Source organism: Peromyscus eremicus, chromosome 7, assembly GCF_949786415.1.
Source record: "Peromyscus eremicus chromosome 7, PerEre_H2_v1, whole genome shotgun sequence".
Classification (NCBI taxonomy): Eukaryota; Metazoa; Chordata; class Mammalia; order Rodentia; family Cricetidae; genus Peromyscus; species Peromyscus eremicus.
Window position 1 is genome coordinate 89,129,137 of NC_081422.1, and position 23,584 is coordinate 89,152,720.

Genomic DNA, 23,584 nt, shown 5'->3' on the forward strand with positions numbered 1-23,584 from the left:
CAGCTACATCCCCACTCTAGCCCTGCCTCTCACCCTTCACACATTCCTCCAGCCATACTGGCTCCTTGTGGCCCCTCTAACCCTCCATGGACGCTCTGCTTCAGAGCCCAGGAAGTTCTTTCCGGCTCACTTCCCTCGCAATCCTCTTCAGGCAGCCTTTCCACACAGCACACACATGCCCTCCATCACCTCCTCCCTTCCACTCAGGCCACCCCAGTGTCTGTTTAGCCGCTACCATGTCACCGTGTATTTGTTTGCTTAGCTGTGCTGATGTTGTCTCCACTGCAATGTAAGAACAGCCATGTTTTGTTCCTTTTGTATCCCCAGTGCTCGGAACAATGTCTGCACACAGTAGGGGCAATGGATATTTGTGGGTGGAATGAACCAGTTTGGCTTGAGAATGCATTACTCACAGTATGGCCACGACACAACCACCTCTATGTCCCACAAAATTATCCTTGTCTTTTTCTCTCGTGGCTGACATTAGAATGACAAGATATTTGTCAAGGGCCTGGAAATCACTTTCTAGCTATGAATTTGGGCTCTTAGCAAGCAATCATTAAATGATACTTCAGAAGCCGAAAGAGTTAATTAATGAGCCTCCCCTGGCACAGCCCTCTGCAGGGCCCTTTGGCCCTTGAGAAGGTGAAACCCTACTCTTCTAACTCATGCTCAGTGAACTTCTGGCCAAGACTCCTTATTATTAAGACAGCTCTTCTAACCTCCCAGGGTGCCTGGAATGCCCCCAATTCCTGAAGCCATTATGTTTTACAGCAGGTTCTCTTGACAGAACTTCATCAGCCCTTGGCAGAACATAAGCCCAAATAATGGGCAGGCAGACGCCAGAATGAATTCCAATGTGTACACACAATTCTTGGCCCCATAAAAATCAATTCCTTATTCATAATTAAGCAAGTTCCCTGGGAAAGGGCACGTTGGTATAGTTATTAAAAGATAAATAATAGATAAGGATCCACTTGTTTCTTGTTCTGTTCATCTTTCTTTTCTTAGTGCAGAGAGCTTTAAACACAAACTAACACTGTAATTAATTCTTTTCTCCTGCCTGGTCCTTTCCTGTGACTTACAAGCCCAACAAAATGGAATGGCGTCTAAGAAAGTTCATTGCTGTTCTGTGCTGTATTGCTCTTTTAAAATGTGTCCCAAAGAGAAGAATGGCAACCCAACTCTAGATGGGGAGAAAATAAACTGTAAGCACCTGACGTTCAGTATCACAAGTCACCAGAGTGCTTATCTCATGAGCCTTTTCTGTTTTTTCAGATTGGGTTAAGGACTTGGTTGCAAATGCAAAAAGGCTGCAATGGGAGCTCCAGAGTAGAGAGGCCCACACCTGACAACTACTGAATTCAAGGAAGCAGCCAGTGCTATGATCTGGAAGGATGGAGATGTCCTCAGAGAGTTGTAGTATTAAGATGCAATGATACCGCCCATCCTTGTAGGAATGCTTCCTCTCCCCTCAGCAAAGTAGGAGGAACTCCCTGAATCACTAGACAGCTGGAGTTGCCAGTTCATCCTGTAAGGGAGAGAGCTAAGTCCCCCTCCAAGCAGTGTCAAAGAAGGGAATTCTTGGTTATGGATGCTCAGAGTGTGAGACTGCTGCCCTTTCTAGCCTATGGAATTAATAAAGCAGGAGCCAGCTGGAGAAGGATCTATAGGCCCCCTTGTTTGATGTATTTGGGGAGCAAGTGAGACCAGCTAACCAGCACTGTTTCTTGACCTAGGGGATGTATCAAGGGAACTTTCTGAGGTCAGGAGAAGAGGTAAAGCCACTGAGGCCAAGCAGCCAGTAATTCAAGTCATGACGATCAACAGGAATATGTATAGCTTGCAAAGAAAATGAAGGTTGAGTTTGCACCTGAGTTGAGTTGGCACCTGAGAAGGAGTTCCCAACAGCATATCACCTGAAGTCTCTGGGGCAATGATTCAACAGGAAGCAAAGTGAGACTAGAGCATGTCTCACCAAGAACAAGAGCCAGGCACACCCTCTAGCACCCAGTGCCACAAGGCACCAGCAGGAGGACTTCACTGCTGCTCATCCCTTCAAGGAACCACCTGGAACTCTCTGGACCTTTCTGTATAGAAAAGAGGAATTCTGCTTTGAAGGTTGAAGTTTAAAGCTGGACTTAACTAAGTTTTAATCAAGAAAAGTAATTGAATAATGGAGTTTGACCAAGACATCATTAATAGAACTACTTACCAATGGAACTACTTATCAATAGAACTACTCACCCAGCACAAAGGGGGATTCTATATAACTCAACTAGAGAAGTTTTAAGAGGAAAAAAAGCCATTTCATATTTATGTCACAACTAATCAAGAGCTCTTGTCAATGAACTGGCGCCAATAGTTTGAATTTCTTTGTTAGCCATTAAAGATTTGACAGAGAAAATAGAAGGTTATTTTAAATATTTTTGGCTGTAGTAATCATTTTCACATATTTTTTAATGATTAAAGTCATAGAAATTCTAAAGGGGAGACAGTATGTTCACTTAACACTTTTTATAAGCTCTCAAGTGACCTTGATTTAAAGTTAGCAAAGAAGTGAGAGTAGGTTGAAAGGTACAAAAGAAACTTGTTCCAGAGAGTCACCTAAATTGCAGGAGGACCATGCAGGGTACAGCGTAGCTGCACAGCTGCCTGGAACCTGAGGCCATTGCATGGCTGGGTCATTTCCATAAGTAACTGTGTAGCAAAGTATTTTAAGGGGCTGCAGTTGAAGAATATCAAGAGTGAAGGGTCTTGGAAGCTGAGATGCTTGACTTAGTTATAACAATTTGGAAAATGGTGGCTTGATAGGATGCAGAATGGAAAGATGATCAAAGTCATGGGTGAGACCGATGAGATCATACTTTCCTTACTATATGTACTCTCTCTGTCAGTCATTTTTCCCACAGCATCTCTCCTTCCTTTATCTACTTTTAGCTCACCCTCCTTGCTGCCTCCTTTTGCACCATGAACTCACTATATGCCACAGAATCCCCCATACTAAATACTTTGCATGCACCAACAATTTCTGTCCCTCAGAGGTCTAGACCAGGGGATAGTCAGGAAAGTCTTGTTCCATATAGATGAAAGTTTTCACGGGACATCTACCTTGAAATCCTTCCTTCAGAACTAAACTAAGGTCTAAGAGAGAAAAGGAAAGAGGTGCAGACAGAAATAGAAAGAAAGAAATTTATCATTTGAAGAAGGAAGATTTCCTAAGAAATTACTATCTAGTTCTTTCCAGGCACCAGATGTCATTTTAAGAGCTTTAAAATGCCAATGCATTTAATTGTCATAGCAACCCTATGTGGTGGGTACTATTATAATGTTATAGAAATGGGAATACAAATAGTTTAAGTAATGTGATCAAGGTCACACAGCCAATGAGACAGAGCCAATATCTATTTCAAATTCAGATACTCAATGCTCCCTATGCTGCCAAGCCTTTTCATTTCAGGACCATTGTATTATAGGCATAAAAAATCAGTTATTGAGAAATAGTAGACAGAATATTAGTGGTGCCTGTGAATCTTAAACGGTACACTGAAAAAATAAAGACCCTTATTAATGTTATTTCTTCAAGTTACAATACTTCATTTATTTCAAATTTCTTAGGTAGAAGGGCCTGTGCACATTTATTTCCCACTTTCTGCTGAGCAGTCAGTTCTTGAACTGGATAAATCGATAACCTAGACTTATTTCCAACTTATGAGATGAATATTTAAACACTACTGGGTATTTTTGGTCATAATATTTTCAAAGCTATTGGTTCCATCTACCTCCAAACTCTAGTGACTCTACTAGCCACCAGCACCAGTTTGTGCTATACACATACCTCTTCTGTGTTCTCAAGGCCAGCCACTGAACAGGTTAACAGAGAGCTTCCTTCCTTTCTCCGTCTCTTGTCCTTCTGATATTTTTACCCTTTAATGGTTCAGCCATCACAGTTGCTACAGGGGTCAAGTCACAAGAGCTGAAGTTGCTCTTCATATTTCTTCATGAACTTCATATTTCTCCCTTAGGCTTAAGTTAAATAACTCTGTATGTGCTACCTAAATCTTGGGCCATTTCCAGCTTCTAAACCTAGCTGCTGTACCCAATACAGAGGCTTATTGTCATGACTGGAAACCAGAGCCCAAAAAGATGTCTTTCCAGGAGCAAGATCTAGAGAACCAATTCTCTGAAACCTTGGCAGTGTAAAGAAGGTGCCTCCCTAGGGACAGCTAGCTTTTGCAAAGTCTTTCTCTTTCCTGTGTATTCCTCTTCCCTGCTGCCTCATTCTTCCCCAAAAGTCAGGTGGCATTGCTGATGAGTTTCATCTTAAACAGTTTTGTGGCCTTATTATCCCTGGGGAGACCACTGCCCAGCCTGCCAGGACATGTTCCTTGATGCAGTTGATCAAGAACTCTGTGATGAACATGACACTCTTTGAAATATACTGCTATGGTACCTTGTTCTTTTAAACCCACTTCTATGACTAGCTCCTTTCTAGCAACCTCAATCTTAGAGTGACAGGAGGTCAACCATACCCCTCCTGTCCATTCTTGGAACTAAAGCTTGCTTCAAATTATAGAACTCTGCTATCTGCCAGTGTGAGACTTGTGGGAGTTCTTAGCAGGATGATGATGATGATAATGTGGCTAAACAACTTTCATTGGGTTTTTGTTTGAGTGCACAGTATAAGCATTTATCGAATAACCCTGGAATTGACAGTATCTACATAGGAGCTTTACATGTACATCATACACTCACAGTTATGGAGGGATACTGTCACCTCTATTGACCAGGTGATGAAACTGAGTCTGAGTATGATGACTTGCCCCAGGTCCTCCAAGAGGTGCCAAAGCTGTGACATGAATAATAAGGTACAAGAGTGATTCTCAGAGTTGGGCTGAGAACTCCAACACATGCATCTACTCAATGCCTAATAGAACTCTTACAGGGGATAGTTCCTTTTAAGAGTTGACTAATTTTTTCAAGACTGTCTTTCATTCTCTCTCTCTCTCTCTCTCTCTCTCTCTCTCTCTCTCTCTCTCTCTCTCTCTCTTCTTCCTTCCTTCCTTTTTCTTCCCTCTCTTCTTCCTTCCTTCTCTCCCTCCCTCTCTTCTTTCTTTCTTTCTTTCTTTCTTTTTTTCTTTCTTTCTTTCTTCATGCTGGAGATCATGCTGTCATCTTTAGCATAGCATAGACTTCCATATGCCAAGCACCAGGCTGTGTGTTCATAGGTATACAAAGAGGAACAAGACTCAAGTGAGGCTGAGCAAAGTTTGGCGTGTAGGTAAGGAAGCCAGCTTTGAATATCGGTTTCCTTAAGGAAGCCCAAGTGTTGCTGCCAGTACCCATGGCAGCACCCACTCACTTCCATCTAAGCAAAGGCTCTGATACCCCAGAAACTACTGTCTTAAAGTGAATGTAACAAATGCCACTCAACTATTTTCATGTGCGTTCTTGTTTTCTCCCAAGGATTACTTTTATTGTTGTTGTTTGTTTGTTTTGTTTTTAATAAATAAGAAACAAAATGTTCACATCATGAACTGACTAGCTATGTGATTCTGAGTTCTCTTTTCTTCAGGTACTTTATTGTAGTAAGTAGGAAGGGAGCAATGGAGGAGGACCCACAATTGATCCTGTTTATCTCACACAAATAAAAGACTAAGAAAATTATAATGTAGGCATAAGATAGTGAATGTTCTATAAGTGAGCATCCTTAACATGGATCTACAGGCTCTAAGGAATGCCATATCACCCAACTCTCCCTCTCCACAGGGGTTCCTGTACATACTCCTGAGTTCCAGCCATAACCACACAGCAGCTATGCCTTGATGGTGCCCTGAACTCATCTACCTCACTGCCTCTCTTAATATTCCCTTCGCTTCCTGGAATAGTCTCTCTCCATCACTGTCTGTTGACTAGATATCAAATACCATCTCCTTTATTATGAAATAGTGTTTCCTCTTCTGTGCTGTTAAATGTTTTATAGCAATCACAACATCCCATTCGGCACTGTGCTTGTCATCCATATCTTAGGATTTTCCACCTAGAAATGTCTTTCATGTATTAGCTGATATTGGTTGAACTTAATTTTGTTTCCATTCTTGTGCTCTCCACCTGTCTTCAGTACTCTGTATATAGTGTGTCACCCAGCATGTAGCATGTACCCAGTGAATATATTCTAGAGGACTTATGAGCAACAAATTCAATGGACTACCTCCCTGGACCAAGGGTTATTATGCCTTTCTCCTCTAGTAAGGCAAACATCACAGAGAAGCATATGGAGTTGGGCAAACAAAGGCTCTATCATGTTTGGTAGACAGAAATAGGACAACACGTCCCAAAGAGCATACTTTAAAATCAGTAGGGCCAGCAGGATGAGTTGAGGTCATACACTGGGAACTTTATGTTAGTGTACACTTTCTCCCATATATTATAAAATATATTTAACATATCAAACTTAAAATTTTATACATATTCTTTAATGAAAGCTTTTACACCTGAATAAAAGTGAAATTGGTTTGAGGAAAAGCAGTTCATAAATAATGTATAAGGTGTCACCGGCTATCACTGCGGATACCAAGAGCACCCAGAAATAACATTTCCAAGGAGATGGAGGTGGGGTGAAGAGGTGCCAGCTCAAAGGGCCAGATCCACAGGTCTACAGCCTCCAGAACGTTGGAGTTATTTACGAAGCTCCATTACTGTGAATTAATTGATTAAAAATACTTTTATTTGAAAGAAAGGGAAGGAATCTCCCTTTCACATCTCTTCCCGGAAATAGGGAATTGTGCTCGTGACTGTCGAGGTGAACCCTGGCTTCCCCAGCTCTGGCTTGGCAGTGACAAAGACTCAAAGGTGTGTTAGGGCCCCTGCTTTCCTGAAAGCCTAGCACTCCACAGGAGGAGGAGCACCTCAAAGGTGGTCCTCTCATATACACTTTAGGGCTCCCCTCACCACCATCATCTTCCTTCTCCAATTAAGAGATCAAAGTCCAAGGGTTTGACCTGCTTTGGGGGTTTAAAGGCATCCATAGAAACCCAAAGAACATTTAAAAGTCCCACCTTTCCTTACATATCTTCCTGGTGGAAGGCTGGCATCCACTCCTCCTTCCTTCTCCTAACTGGTGTCTATAGGCAGAGAGTCAGCAGGCTCTAACCATCCTGATGAAAAGACTCTTACCTTCTGTATAACCCTGTCTAACCTCAGTCAGCATGTCTGGTGTGCCTTTTTCCTCTCCACACAGCTATGAAGTTCTTTTCAGGATTCACTGTCAAATTGTTAATTTCTTTCCTGACTAATTTTAAAGACTCCATGTTAAAATTAAAACTATAAAAAAATTCTAAAGTCTAACTTTGTTTGTCTCCCTAAACCCTTCAGGTTTACTACATCAGCTCATTTTAATGAGACACTATGAGGAGTTCATAGTCCCTAATATAGGACACACCTTGTCCTTCTCATTAGCACTCTGGGATTTGAAGCCTCCATTTAAAAAAATCAAATAGAGCATCCTCAGAAATATCTAGGTGATGGTTTACACCTACCATCCCATTTGAGAGGCTGATACGGGAGGATTTCTATGAGTTGGGGCCAGACCAGGCTACAGAGTAAGACTGTCTCAAAACAAACAAAAAATTAACTAACCCGACTGCCTGTTGGTGGCTTGCATTTCTCTGGGGAGATCTGTCTATTGGCAAGATAACTGGATGTGAAAAATGGCCTTGGGTGGCTGCTGCTATTCATTTCTGTGCGAGAGTGGGGGCTTTGCCTGTCTGGAGAGTTAATACTGCGGGGTTCTGCACACCATCGGGGTTCTTTTTCCACAGGGTTACACTGGGGAGAAAAATGCTTTGTGGCTTACGACAAGACCATGGCAGGATATTTTGTGCATGCTGTGATTTGTATGGCCCATTTGTGCATAGGCCATAAAAGCGCACTTTTTATCAGGAACATGTGTGAATATATAAGAGCAGTGAAGACATATGGCCACTAAATAATTCACAGTTATCTATCTTCTCAGCAGATTCCATATACACCTACCATGCTTTCATGCCTAGTTTGCTCGGAAACAATATTCTTTACGACTCTCCAATATAAAAATGTTTACTGAATGGCCGTAGTATGTGGATACCATGGGACTGGCCTGGAAGACAAGGGACGCTTGCTGCTTCCTCGATCTCTTCCCTCTTTCTTTCCTCATCCTCTCACCAGCACCCAGTCTCACTGGAAAGTGTGCCCCTCCCGGAAGGTAGGGTGTGCAATTCTGACCGTCACTGACTAAGCTACCTTCTTCTCTTTTCAGCTCTATATCCATCTACAGTCCCAAGGAGAACCCCAACGCATTTGACACTGCCGCCTTCTTCCAGTCGGTGGGGAATTTCCTCGGGATCTTCGCTGGCTCCTTTGCAATGGGCTCCGCGTATGCAGTCGTCACAGCACTGATATCCTTTGTCATTGTGTGGGAGCTGGGGACTGTTTGGAGCAGCCAACATGCAGGAACTGTTTCTGAGGCTGAATCACCTCCTCAGCAGTGAGTGGCGAGATCAGTTTGAATTTGATGAAGCGCTGCTGAACCCACCCCAGTTCTGGGTGATACCGTGAGACATTGAATCAGTACCAGCAATAGAGGGGGCAGGTTCTTTCTCTGTCTACGGTCAAGTCTACCGCTGTTGCCGGTGCCTTCTCTTAGACAGCCTTAGACAAACTGGCACCTAAGGAAAGTTGTGGGCATAAGACACCAGGACTGACGACATGAAGGTAAAGAGGAAGAACCGGAGATCCAAGGTCCAAAATAGAATAGCATCAACTGCAGTTGATAAAGTCAGATGCTCTGCTGTCACTCACCAGCTGATAGTGTACGCCAGGGCAATGACCAATGAAAAATCTTCACAATTGTATTTTGGGAGAAAATGAAGAAATCATAGTTGCTATGTATGGCTTTCTTTTGTGTCTTAATCATTAGGTAGAGCTATGGCAGAGGTCACATGCTGCCTGGACTAGAGTAGTCATAAAGATGATGGGAACACCAACTGAAAGTGTAGCATGTGCCAAGACCTTCCCAGGCACCTCTTCATTTGAATCCACCCTATAGGACATGTCATTAATGTCTTCTCTTTACACAGAAGATTAAGGAGGTAAGGGACCTCCCATACTAACTCTGGGTCCCCGCAACAGTAATAATGAGCATGGTGATAATAATACCAGTTAGAATTTACTGAGAACTTTGACACCCCACCACTATCTTAAGCATTTTTTTTTTTTAATCTCAGACACTTTGTACAGGGATCCTGTAAGGTAAATCCTGTTATTATTTTAATTGTACAGCTGAATGATCTCAGACAATTAAAGTTAAATAATTTGGCTGTGGCCATAGAGCTAGGGGATGTGGGGGCTTTTCAAAACCAGGCTTTTTACCCTCATAGCACAGACGAGGTGGGAAAGTTGAAATCAGAACTCCCTTCAGGCTGGTGTGAGCAGAATGTGTGGACACAGAAGTGAGCAGGCTGATGAGGAAAGGGATCTGTCCTGGAGGCCAGGTCACATCTGGAAGAAAGAGCATAGAGACAGTTGAGCCAGGGGACAATGGAAAGCACTCCATTACAGTCAATTGTGTGGCACTTGGTGGCTTTCACAGGCTCTATAGACAGGCTGTAGAGGAGGCAGGTGCACACAGCTGTCTGTCCGCTCCTACCCTGGACACCGTGTCCACACTAAGGTAGGCTCCTCAGGACAGGCCTCAGGCTCTAGACTTGGACTTCCACTCAGAGCTAATGACTTCCTGGAGAAGGTTAAAGGGAAGGATGTTCTTTAGCCTACTTAGATATACTACTCTGATAACCTAACAAGTGGAAGTCTTCCCTTTGAAACATACCAGAAAGGGTTAGGAGAGCGAACCTGATGAGAAGCAAAGCCTTCCTCCTGAGTAACAAAGGGGGATGTTGGGAAGGACCTAAGGTAAGCCTGTGTCTTATTCCACATGATCCAGATCTTTCAAGATATGTTCTCAGGAAGGATGTTTTACCAAAAGAAGTTAACCTAAACCACCAACAGAAAATTTCACATAGCCCTCACTGCATGCCAGGGCTGTTCTGAGTACATCGTTCTGTACGGAGGCATGTGGCAATGCTCAGATAAGGCCATCATCCCACTTTCCCTCAGAGAACCAGAGGCACTAAGGGGCTTAGATATGTGACTAAGCAGAGAGTGATTTTCAAATCCTGCCATTCTGACTCTTGGTATTCTCGCTTCCTGAAATTTAACAAATCACTTTTCACACACTTACCCCATTTCACTCTCCAAACGTGGGGGGAGATGTATTATTCATGTTGCCGAGTCACATAGGACAGAGGTAAGGGTTAGCAATACACTGCTCAGAAGTCACACACCCAGTGGCTAGACAAGCCAAGGACTGAACACAAATATTCCATCCTAGAGGTCAAAGGTCATGCTTTTCCATCCATCCCATGTACTATCCATCTTTTAATATAGAATAGGTTTCATATTTTCTTCTAAAAGCATTAGATTGCAAGTCAATCGCATCTCATTCTTTTCCAGGGCACTTTGTGCCTAGCAAACATGTTAGCAATGTCACACATTCCCATCATCAGAGGTTCCTAACCATCTCCCCATAACCCATTCTTTACCCAGCTTGGGTCACCATCCTTTATTTGCCTTCTGATTTATAGTTTATAGATTATTGCCCGAGCATCACCTTTGGCAGAATGAACCATTGTCTGCCAAAGGTGTTTGACTTGAACATAACACTAATCCTCCTCTGTATATTAATACCAAGAGGGCTTGAGCAGGTCCCCTCTCACTGGGAATAACTGTATCTGTTGCCCTGTTTCCACCCCTAGGGGAGGGGGTCCTACAGAGGAGCCTGCTCCAGCTACATCCTAGGGACCAGCACCACTGCCTCCTCTAAGCGACTCCTCTAACTCCAAGGCACTCTCCTTTGCTTGGCCTTCTTCTTTCTGGCCCTGTTTCTGGGGTGACACTCCAAGAGACAAACCACGCTCAGGAGAGTTCATACCCACAGCCTGATGGGTTTCCATGCTCCTCCTCTTCGGACCGACGAGCTACACCTACTCAGATATGAACAATCGGCCTTTTACTCTGCAACTGTCCTCACCAAATCCATTCCTCTTAGCCAACACGCAGATTTAGTTATAAAAACGGTTGTTGTTTTCCTTAACACATCTTGTCACTTGACCAAATTTACCAAGCTCTGTGAGTTCCCGATGCTGGAAACAGGCCTGTTTTTCCTCCTTTCTTGGAGTGCCTTCCTGTCTGCAGAGGCTGCCGGCTTAACAGGTCAGTACTTCATGCTGCAGTGTGAGCAAGACCTGTGAATGTGGCTTCTTGTATGTGTGGCCCAGCAGGAGAGGAAATGAAGTCTCTCTTAAATAGTGAATCAAATGGATTCTATCAAAATCAGCCTCTGTAGGGCTCCCTGGGGAGAAATAATAAAAAAAAAATAAGAATAATTCATCCACTTTGTGCAAAATAGTTTAACAGAATGATTTCAAAATGTTCTTTTTCTCCTTTTTGGACAGGAGGGGATGCTGAAAGGACTGGCTTATAGTTATGATGGATGACTTTACAAAGGAAAGGCTGCATGCACTGGGAAGGGATACACCCACCCAGCCTTGCTGGGGAGAATGGAGGGGCAGCAGGCTCCAGTGTGGGCAGCCTCTCCAGGGTGTGCACATATAAATACATCAGTGTGCATAATTTTTACACAGCTGCCTGGCCAAGTCAGAAAGCCAAAAGCTAGTGGGTGGTTCTACCGTCTAATGTCCCATATGGCAGAAAGTCTACCGAGTCCTCTGAGGTCGGGCAGTTGATCCAGGGAAAGCTGTCTTTAAGGTCCCATGGACTTTGGATCCTTTGCTATGGTTTCCTCAACCAAATGCCTGTTCCATCACTGCATGGGCTGCACTAGGGTGGCTGTACAGTTGGGTGATTGCCATGTGCAAGGCTCACCAAGGCTTTTCAGTCTGACTTCCTGCTGCTCTCTAATTTCAGTCCTGAGCCCATTTCTACCCACCACATTTTAACTGACAAGCAAGTGTTGAGAATCTCTACTATACCATTACCCGTAGTTAGACCCATGTTCTTGGGGTATTTTCATTCTAATAATAAATAACCTAAATAACAATTAAAATCGATACCCATTGAGGATGTTCCACAAACCAGTTTACTACCTGTCCCAGATGATCTCATTAATATACAGAAAGACTCAAAAATAAGAGGTGCCCCAGTTCACTGTGTGCTGAGTGGTGATGCTGAGATTTAAAGCTATGGCAAATGAACCTCCCCTGTGGGAGACCAGGATGGCCTCCAAGAGGGAGTGGTCACTGGGTCTCAGGAACCTGCTTTGTCTCTTGGGCTAGTCATTTCTGTCCTGTTACTGCCATGCACATCATTTTAGCATGATGACCAAGTGATAAGCTGGCCTGACACACTGCAAAGCCTTGGGGGCCCTATATTCCTACAGGGTTCTAGCCAGAAAAATGCCCTGAAAGTTCTCATGATGCTCTAATCAAGACAGCACCACCAGATTCGCCTTCCTGGGCACTTTATCTAAATCATTGTAATGCAAAGACTGTTATGTTGACGTGTAGTCGTGTTACTGAGGAGTTTGCTGAGGGGCTGTGCATCTGGGGGGCTAGGGTGGATAATGTTTTTTAAATGAAACAATACAGGCAACCCTTATGTCACAGTTATTCAAAAATATTGTTTCCCTTTTCTCCGTATTCTGTGCCCTGTCCTGTACCTAAATTGTGAAATTACCTACACAATGCTAACAGTTAAGAATCAATACCTGACCTTCTAGAAAGGCTAGGAAGTATCTTGTAATAAAGCCATGCAAGTGCACACATCACACACACACACACACACACACACACACACACACACACACACACCTAAAACTGGTACATTTCTATGAATGAAGGTTTCCTACTTCTGGGTTCCTTTCAACTAGATCTTGTTCTAGAAACTATATGCAAGGTTACAGTCTACAGGAAACTTTACACTGCTGCTCTTTTAACCTTGCTCTTTTACTTTTTCAACCTGATTCTCTTACTGGATACTTGAAGACTAAGGAGTGAGCCTCACAAATGGGCAGTTGCAGGTATGGGCCTTGGTAGTAGGAAAACCCCACTGTCTATGGCTGAACCCAGCAGCAGGCTCTCCTGAGCAGTACTCCAGATTTAGGCAATATGCCTAAGAGGCATTTGATTCAAACCAAGCTAGGTATGAGCATTTCCTATTGCCAAAGACCAAGCCTGGGCAGTCCAAATCACTTATCTGTTTATTTGTTATTTAATCCTTTCCTGTTTCCAAATTGGATTTGTGACAACTCGTAATACCAGCCATGCATATCATGGGACCTCTTAGTTGAGGATAAACATTCATGTTCTGGGATAGAGTTTTTTCTTCAAAATTAGGCAGCTGTGTGTTTGCTATAGTTTGGCAATAAGCATGGCTCTGAGCTCTCTGGGAGACAAAGTCAAAAGAGAACATGTTGACTAGTCCAGGACTGAAACAGCCTTATCAGAGGAAGTCACACTTATTTATATAAGTGAGCAAAAATTTTTAAGGGGGATTTCTACTAAAATTTTAGGAGATTTCATCATTTGGATCATCATATGGGGAGTTTGAGCACCTGAATGGAAATGTCTTTAATAATAATTTGGAGAAGTTGGAGACTTGTTCTACATATGCTCATTTCTCATATTCACCTCTGAAGAAATCTGAAGGTCTGATATCCAATGTAATTCTCTAATCTCATCTCAGTGTGACGATATCACCCTAGACCACAGGTAAATTAGTGTGGTGCAAAGATAAAACCTAGAGACCTTTTAAAACTGCTTAACAAATGAATATACAGCAATGAATGCAGTAAAGTATAAAATGGAATGAGCTAAGGAACGCTTGACTAGCAATCATGGGGGATTGCTTGTCTGTCACACTAACAGTGCAGCATGCAGGACCTGGACATGGGACCCATGTGTCACCATTTTCCAGAAAGACTCCCTGAGCCCAGGCATTGCCAAATGGGTCAGTAGGTAGATTTTTCGTCCCTCCTGCCAGCTCTCAAATCACAACACAGAGACTTATTATTAATTATGAAATCTTGGCCAATAGCTTAGGCTTTTACTAACTAGCTCTTACAACTTAAATTAACCCATTTTTATCAATCTACTTTTTGTCTCATGGCTTTTACCTTTACTCTGTACTGCCCATGCTGCTTCTTCTCTACCTGGCTGGTGACTGCCTTTCTTCTTCCCAGCATTCTTTCTGCCCTGAAAATCCTGCCTAGTTATTGGTCAGTTAGCTTTTTATTAAACCAATCACAGTGGCATATCTTCACACAATGTAAAGGGATATTCTACAACATGGGTCCTTGAGGACATCACCCAGAAAGCAGGCCTGTGAGCCTTCCATGTCTGGTTCACTTCTTTTGTAGATTCTATGAGTTAGTTTTTCATTTATGACTTGGTCTTGAAAACAGGATTTCTGCCAGTTTGACTATAGCATATCTGTTTTTAAATATATACCTTCACTTTTTTTTACTTACTTCTTTGGTAAGACATAATTACTATATGAAATTTTAGAAAATATACATTCACAGAAGGAAACAAATTAGAAATAGCTTGTATCATTAGTTCCTATTTATAACTATTATTAATATTATAGTGTCCATTTAATAAAATGTATGCATATCCATTTACATTCACATATAACAAATTGAATATGTTCTAAATATATTCAGGCATTTAGATATTTAATCTAAATTTAATTTAGAGAAATAATAAGCAACTTGCTTTCCTTACTCAACAAATACTTTTTCTGACATTCAATACTATGGCACAAAAAGTTAACTTCTGCTAAGCCTTTTGATTATTTACAGTTTTTAGTATTAATATTTTTTAGGCAATAATCCTTATAGCTAGATATTTTAGTTAGGGTTTCTATTGCTGTAAAGAGACACCATGACCATGGCAACTCTTATAAAGGAAAACATTTAATGGGGTGGCTTACAGTTTTAGAGGTTCCATCTATTATCGTCATGGTGGGATGTGGTGGCATGCAGGCAGATGTGGTGCTGGAGAAGGAGCTGAGAGTCCTATATATCTTGCAGGCAACAGGAAATGGTCTGGGGGTCATAGTGAGGGGAGCTTGAGCAAAAGGGATCTCAAAGCCTGCCCCCACAGTAGCACACTTCCTTCAACAAGCCACACCTCCTAATAGTGCCACTCCTTATGAGCTTATGGGGCCAATTACATTCAAACTACCACACTAGGTATATGAATTTTATTCATGGAACTGTCTAAAAACAAAATTTCTGAGCTAATACTTTAAGTTTATGGAGATCTGTTCTAATTGTCTCCTGTAAAAGTCATACATACCCCCTGTGCTTCTGCCATCAACCTGTTAAACACACTGAACTGGTCACTGAGTTCCATTTCCCTCCGTACTCCCCTCTTACTGAACAAAAGCATTCTGATGGCAGGCTGTTTATCAGCATCTCTCCTTTGCTGAACCACCTGTTAGGCTCTCTGCCCTTTCTTCTCACTCAAATCTTCATCTTGCCACATTTTGTTTTCATTGTTCTTTATCAAGAAAATTAAGCTGTCATTTGTCATATGTTCTATGAACACTCTCTAATTTATACTTGCCCTTTCATTTTAGTGTGTGTGCGTGTGTGTGTGTGTGTGTGTGTGTGTGTGTGTGTGTGTGTGTGTTCCCATATATGTATGTGGTGTTCATGAATTGGCATAGGTTCTTTCTTTGGTCATTCTCTACCCTCTATATTGAGGCAGGGTCCTTGCTGAAGCTATAACTCACTGATGTATCTAGGTAGCTAGCCAGTGTCCTCAGGGATCCCCTGCTCTACATCCCCAGTAATGGGGTTACAAGTGAGTGATCACACCCAGTTGTCATTTACAGGAGTACTGGGATCTGAACTCTCTTCCCCCTGCTTGCTCAACAAGTCCTTTAGCCACAGAATCTTCTCTCTGCGCCCCTGTTTCCTTTTAAGTATGTTACATTGTGTTTGCTTGTATCAGGTAATGTGGTTAGTGTAGACATTTTCAAGTTTTGTGTAAGTTTATCCCCATTCTACAATGCCCAATATTTCTTTAATGATAATATATGCTTTATTGTAGTAGTTCTTTGCTTTTACTTGTGGGATAGAATAGGGATTTGATTTCCTTCCCAGATGTTAAGCCACCCATAGATTTAAGTCTATCTGTGCAAACATGTATTATGTGTATGTTCTGGACTTTCTGTTGTTCACTTAGCATTGGATCTTCACTCTTTAAATTGTTTCAGCTTCATGGTTTATCTTAATATCCAATAGATCAGGGCTGGAGGGATGGCTTAGCAGTTAGGAGCACTGCCTACTCTTCCAGAGGACCTAGGTTTGATCCTCAGCACCTACATAGTGGCTAACAACCATCTGTAACTCCAACTCAATGGGATCCAATACTCTCTCCTAGTTTTCATAGGAACTGCAAGCATGTGATGCAGACAAACACACATGAAGGCAAAATACCCATACACATAAAAATAAATAAATCTAAAAAAATTTAATGTATCTATACATCTACATATATGTATACAGGTATATAGATATTGCTGATCAATATCCTACATTTCATCTTATTTTTAAAGGCCTCTGTGCTGTTTATAGTGCTCATATATTTATAATTCTAAGTGAATTGAAAATAATGTTGTGTTTCAAACAGAAAATAATTTGAGAATTATGTCTTTATTTATATAAGTCATTTTATGGCCCTCAGTAAATTTTTATGGTTATCTTCATATTAGACTTACAAATTACTTTTTAAGTCTCTTTTTAGCTATTTTATAGTGTAGGGTTCTACAATGACTTGCTTGTCCATGTGCATCTAGAGCTCACTGTCTTCATTTACACTTCGCAGTTCTGAAATACTGAAGTACTGAAGTTCTGAAATTTTGAAGTACTAAACTAATGTGTAGGCTTGAAGGACAGATGTTACAATAGACTATCAGGTCCACAGCAAGACTGAGCATCCCAGGCACTCAGTCTGGTGTGTGTGTGTGTGTGTGTGTGTGTGTGTGTGTGTGTGTGTGTGTACATGTATATGTGTGGGCCAGAGATCTACATCGGTTCTTCAATCATCAGTCCTCTAATTTTTTAAGATAGGATCTCTCACTGACCCTGGAGCTTACCTATTTGGCTACATTAGCTGGCCAACAAGCCCCAAGGACCCTCCTGTCTCTGCCTCCATCCTAATACTAGGATAACAGGTACCTGCTGCTGCCCTCAGTTTTCTGTTTGTTTTGATTTTTATTTTGTTTTGTTTTATGGGTTCTGGAGTACTGAAATCACCTCCTCATGCTTGCACAGTAAGCATATTGTATACTGTATTTCCCAAGCCTTGGTTCTTGTCTTTTGAGTCTTGGAATAAGTGAGCACAGTTCATCAGAGAATCAAATTCCCCAACTCTGCATCACAGACTCCATGATAGAGTAGTAAGTGCTCCTGTACCTGACGGTATTGCTATAGTTCCTTTCTGGCCACTGGTCAGGCTGTCCCAAAGCAGATCCACAGACCAAGTAAATGATCATCATGAATTTCATTCATCTATAACCTGACTTCCATACCTCCTCAGCTAAAAATTAGACATGTAGACAGGAAAATAGTCTAGTCTAGAGGAATGTAGTGGACATGTACTGGTGCATCTGTCCACCACCCATTCTTACTTCCACTGATAGTAATATCCCAGTGTTAATTAAGGAATCACTCTCCTATTCCACTGGATAATAGTATTTTAAGCAAGGTGTTTCACAATCCCTTGCTAAAATAATTGACAGCTTCTGGAGTTAGGTCTACCAGATACTTTCCCTAGGACTAGGAATCTTTAGGACAGGACGAGGAAGATGCATAACTGTTGGCACCTGTTCTTTGCAATAGCAGAACCTTGTTGAGACCTTCTACACATCCCTGCCAGCAGAGCTCTGGCACTTGGTGACTTTTTTTTCTTTCTGAGGGCTGCCATACTTTTTTCCAATAAATTCCCCCTGGTGGCAGTAGCCAGGGTCTGTTTTGATTGCTTACAAAGAAGCCTAAATGTGATCAAGGAAGTAACGATCTTCACAGGCTATTTCACAAAGGAAACCCCACAAGTGGATGACAGACCAGGAAGGAAATGAAGTTCAAAGGCAGCCCAGTTTTGAGGCAAGAGTACTCGGGACCGTCTTATGCCAGGTGCGTACTTAGAGACAAACAAAGAGACAAAAATCAAGCTTTCAAGATGGTTTGCATGGTGCTCATTATCCTTGCCATTTCAGCTTCTTATTAGATTCATTATGAGCACTTCATCGGGGAAGGGGGCTTTCTCACTACCATGTCTCCAACTTTCACTCCAGTTGTTACTAATTTGATGATGATCATTTGATTTATTTTCATCATCTTTCACTTCAAGGGCCATGTTTGCCACCACCTCATCTCAGTCTCTTGGAAACTACACCTGCAGATTTTCAATAGTCACACAGAAGAACTTGGTTTTATAGAAAAATAAGTGGCTTTTAGACATGCAAATGAAGGGTGGCATTTCTATTCCCCAGAAGTCTGCTTTTTCCTGCTACTGGAAATACTACAAGTGCAGTTGGAGAAGCTTGCTTAGGAAGATTGGACAGATATAAAGTGCAAATGAAAAGTCTTCCTCGGGGAAGAAAGTGTGCACATTGAAATGGACATCAGGGATTCTCCATAGCAAGGAGTGCCAGGAAGAAAGAATTTATGAGACTGTGTCTGCCCGGCTTTCACAGCCAGCTGTGGAGGGAGCAGCCGCTGGCTTCTGGCTCCTCAGCTGACTCACAGGGGCTGGAACAAGCCATTCTATTAATTGGTTCTTATCTCTTCACTGCTAAAGCAAACAGATTTCATTAGTTTCCAGTGGAGGGACTTTGTACAAATACAGAAGGTGGCGTTTGAGGAAATGCAAGACCCTGAGGTGTTCTCTCCAAGAGACGCCTAGTATATCCGCATCCCTGACTTCTGATCAGGTAGAAATCTCCCCATCCAGAGACCTACTTTCTAAAAGTCATTAGGTTACTAAAGCCATTATTTTAAATTGAATATTGAAAATAATTCAGCAGCATTATGTATAGCATAATCCTTAATAAAATTGAATCCTGTCATAGGAGCTGATGCTCAGTTTATGAAGATAACAAAAAAGCACAGCTGGAAAGGTTATTTGAAAATTCATTTTTGTAATCTCTTTCCCAGCAGAGACTTTGGGGGTCCAGTTTTTGCCAGAAGCAAACTTTCAGGGCTCTCATTAAATACTGAAGTGTGTGATTTCTAAGGGCAACATTGACATGGTGTCTAATGATTCCCTGCTCCCAGGCACTACTGTAATAAATGCATCTTCCATTTTTAGATTTCTGGGGCCTATTTTATAGCCACTGGAGGAAAAGGCAAGGGTATTGACCTGCCTCTCTCTCACACACAAAATTTAAACAATATAGCCCACTATTTATTCAGCTTGGAATGGTTTCCATCTAAGACAATAAACTTGTAAAATATGAAGGAAACTAGTCTTGATGACTGAGCAAAGCTGATGAGCTTTGAAGTCTGAGCCTAGAGAATAAAAGGCTCCATGAAAAAGAAAGAAAGAAGAAAGAAATAACCAGAGAGAGGCTGAAACAAGTCCTGATCTTGTTCATTCTCTGAGAGAACTGACCGAGATGTGAAACAAAGATGTGCTAGGCACATGTATGGAACCCAACAGTGAAGTCATGTCTGTCCAGTCCCCCACATGCTTTCGTTGGTCTGCAGTCTCGGGCCCTAATTACACTGCCTGATAAGGAAGAGCTGACACATGTCAGATCGGTTCGTGAAAGGCTTTTCTGGAGTGAAAAAGGGAACCAGGGAAAGTCTCTCTCTCACAACAGCTGAAGAAAATAGCTCTCGCGCTGCAGTAACTTCACCAGACATGTTGAGACTTCTCTTGATCTCTGTGACTCGGCTCTTGCCTTTTCATCCCTACCATCTCACCAACTGGCAAAAATGGGTTGAAAATCCCAAAGAAAGCTTTCAGGTTAGAAGGGAATATGTTCTGTTTGACTTGCCTCTGACTGGGCTGGGATATGGTGTTTATGATGCTCAGTATCTAGAGCAAATTGCATAAGGGTCTTAATTAGAACTGTTTCTCAAAACAAATCTGCCCAGCACCTCTTTGCTTAACACTGCTCTCAGTTTCACACTGACAGGACTCCGTAAAGCTCACATAGCCAAGACTTACCAATAGATAAGGAAATGTATTTACCAGGAACCTCAAAATGTTAGCACCTATCATTCCCAAGAACATCAGTTATTGACACACTGAACCATGGGCAAGCATGCCATGATGCAGGTTCAGTAAGCAAGTGTAAGTGAAACCCATGAGTGTCTGTTTGAGGGGTATCAGGGATTTATTAAGATATGAAATGGGAAAATACACTCATGAATACAGGATATGGTAATCCAGTTGCAGAGTCCTTGGAAAGCTGGGGACCAATCACACACTGCTTCATGACACCTGACACAGTCTTCACCACCCAAGAGAGCATACCACTCAACTCCCTCCACTCTTCAGGAGTCAAGTAAGCAGACAGAAAGCCACACCCTAGGGTTTGTATCCCCAAAGCCATTGGAGGAATGAATTCCCACAACAAGTAAGTATAACACAAATCTCTGTAGTCAGATTTTTCTTGTGGCTGCCAGCTCACAAATAACAACACAGAGACTTATTGATTATGAAAGTGTGGCCTTAGCTTAGGCTTGTTCCTAATAAGCTCTTATAACTCAAACTAACCCAATTATACTAATCTATGTTCTGTCATGTGGTGTTACCTCTCTTCCATCTTGCACCTCTTGTTTCCTCTCCATGTCTCCTGGTGTCTCCCACGGCTAGATTCCTCCTATTTCCTCTCTCTGCCCAGAAGTCCAAACTATACCTCTTGCCTAGGTATTGACCACTTAGCTCTTTATTAAACCAGTCACAGCAATACATTTTCACACAGTGTACAAATGTCCTCCAGCATGATTTTCTGTTTTATGTTTGAGCAGGTAAAAGGTATCTGTTAACTTTATAAGTTTGTTTGGACTATATAACCAAATATCTATCCATGTCATATGAAAGGATGTCATGTAATAAATCATGAGGATTCTATAGCCAACAAGATTTATCATGTCTCATCTGATCTCAGAGCTGTTCCCGTAGTAGAGGGATCAGCATATATGTCACCTGTCCCTGTAGTCTCTTTTGGTTTCTTTTTTCATGTCTATAGTCAAGACTTTCAGGAGGTCTCACCCAATCAAATCTGATCTTTATTAATTTTGAAGAGAACTATAACTTTTTGTTTCCTGTGAAAACAAAGGCATAACCTCTCGCTCAATGCAACATATTTTCTGACTTTCATTTTTAAGTTTCCATAATCCAATTTCTCTCACCAGCTATTTTTTGTACATTATCATTTAAAAAATACAAAGTTAACAAAGCACTATACAGGATCCAGACACCCTGTGTTTCCCATATTTACCCAGCTTTAAAAAAAACATATTTAAAACACTTTACTCTCTCTTTAAATACTTTATTACTTTCTCTTTAAATACTTTATTACTTTTAAACTATTTTTATGACTGCCTGTACCCTTTTTTATCGTACCTGTTTAAAGGTTTTTTTCGGTATGGACTGCTTTACTACACACCTGCAGCATTCTCTGACTTTGAAACAAACCTTAACTGGCCACGCCAGCTGCCTTGTGGCTCTAGTAGCTGGTTCTGCCCCTCCTCTGCCCCCAGTTCCCTGAGAGCCTAGCCTCATGCCATCATATTTACTGCCCCAGCTCTGGGAAGTTGCTGTGTCCATGATGCGGCAAGCATTTATACCTGGCATGCTGGCTGCTCAAGGGCTCTGCTGCACAGCAGGGCCTCTTAAAGAGCCGCACCTCTATACAACCAAGCCTACTGGAGAGACCACTTTCTCAGATGCTATGTGCATTTTTGAGCCCTATGTTGAATGTCATATGTCGTTAGATTTTTCTTTGGGCCACCAGCTCGCAAACAACAACACAAAGACTTAATAATTATGAAAGCTTGGCCTTAGCTTAGGCTTGTTTCTAACTAGCTCTTATAACTTAAATTAACCCATTTATATTAGTCTGTGTTCTATCATGTGGCATTACCTCTCTTCCATCTTGTACCTCCTATTTCCTCTCTGTGTCTCCTGGCTACTCCTGCCCCTCAATTCCTCCTACTTCATCTCTCTGCCCAGAAGTCCCACCTATACCTCCTACCTAACTACTGGCTATTCAGCTCTTTATTAAACCAATCACAGCAATACATTTTCACACAGTGTACAGATATCCCACAACACATCACCCCCTATTGTAGCTTATCAGCACACAACTGTACTTTCTTGAGCCAAATTATCCCTCATGTCAATATCAAACTATCTGTACAAGTAACTGAAGTCATGGACAATCTTACCCCTGCCTTCTTCACTGTGAGTGTTCTCAGCCAATACTTCATAGCATCAGGAGGCAGAGCGAAAAAAGTAAAATGAGTTCTCAAGAACTATATTCTGCACAAGAGTGTAAAAATTGCCATACTGTGACCCAAATAACCAATGTAAAGGTAATGGAAGAGAAGGTAGTCAAAGAAATTTCTGGATGCATACATTAATGGCTCTGTTTACTAAAACAGTGTGGGGAAGGACAATCTCTTGGTTTCTTTTCCTAGTGCTGTACTCTGACAAAAGTAATTTAAGAATGGAAAGATTTAGTTTATCTCACTGTTCAAGGTACAGTCCACGGCAGCAGGAGCATGAAACAACTGGTCATGTGACACCTGAAGTCACAAGATAGAACAGTGAATGCATGCTAGTGCTCAGCTTGCTTTCTACATCTTATACAACCCAAGAGCTCCTTCTGGGCAGTGGTCCTGTCCAATCAAGAGGGTCTTTGAACACTAATTAATGTAATCAAGATACCCCTCTACAGCCATGCCCAGAGTCTCTTCTTCTAGGTGATTCTAGATTCTGTAAGATTGGCAATTGTCACTACCTCTCACTGACAACAATTAGTTCACTTAGGGGCCTTCAGGATCCTACCCGTGTGGAACAGCCACATGAGAAGGAACATCTCCCACTAATAGGTGCAATTACTAATTAGAAATTCTAGCTATCCCACTATAGTTGTGTTCATTGATTCTAAGGAAATGGACAGGCAGGCGGGCTTAAGGCTGATGAATTACCAAAACTTTAGGCAAAATGTCGGGGATCTAAACAAACAAACAAAAAATTCTCTTCTTCCTCAGCCCTCAGGTTAACCTGTATTCATTACTACATTAGTATGAATTTCCTTACATTGATAGTCAGGGGTCGGGGATGGGGTTTTGCTTAGTGGAAATTTGAAAACTCTGCATCCTAGACATGAAACAATGCTGAATTGTATATACTGTTTACACCAGAGTAGTCAGGGGTGAGAACATAGGCTCATGCTATTTTCTCTCCCACATTGCGCAGACTCCTGACCAATCTACCCA

The 23,584-nt window shown here is 41.9% G+C and overlaps 1 protein-coding gene across 1 annotated transcript in view; it reads left to right on the top strand.

The window, feature by feature from the left end:
* The window catches only part of Slc9a9 (solute carrier family 9 member A9), a 549,322-nt gene that overhangs the window by 239,713 nt on the left and 286,025 nt on the right, over nt 1-23,584 (top strand). The window contains exons 7-8 of the mRNA XM_059268372.1: nt 8,297-8,435; nt 11,202-11,307. Of these exons, the coding sequence (XP_059124355.1) occupies nt 8,297-8,435; nt 11,202-11,307 (245 nt within the window). The remainder of the gene's footprint in view (nt 1-8,296; nt 8,436-11,201; nt 11,308-23,584) is intronic.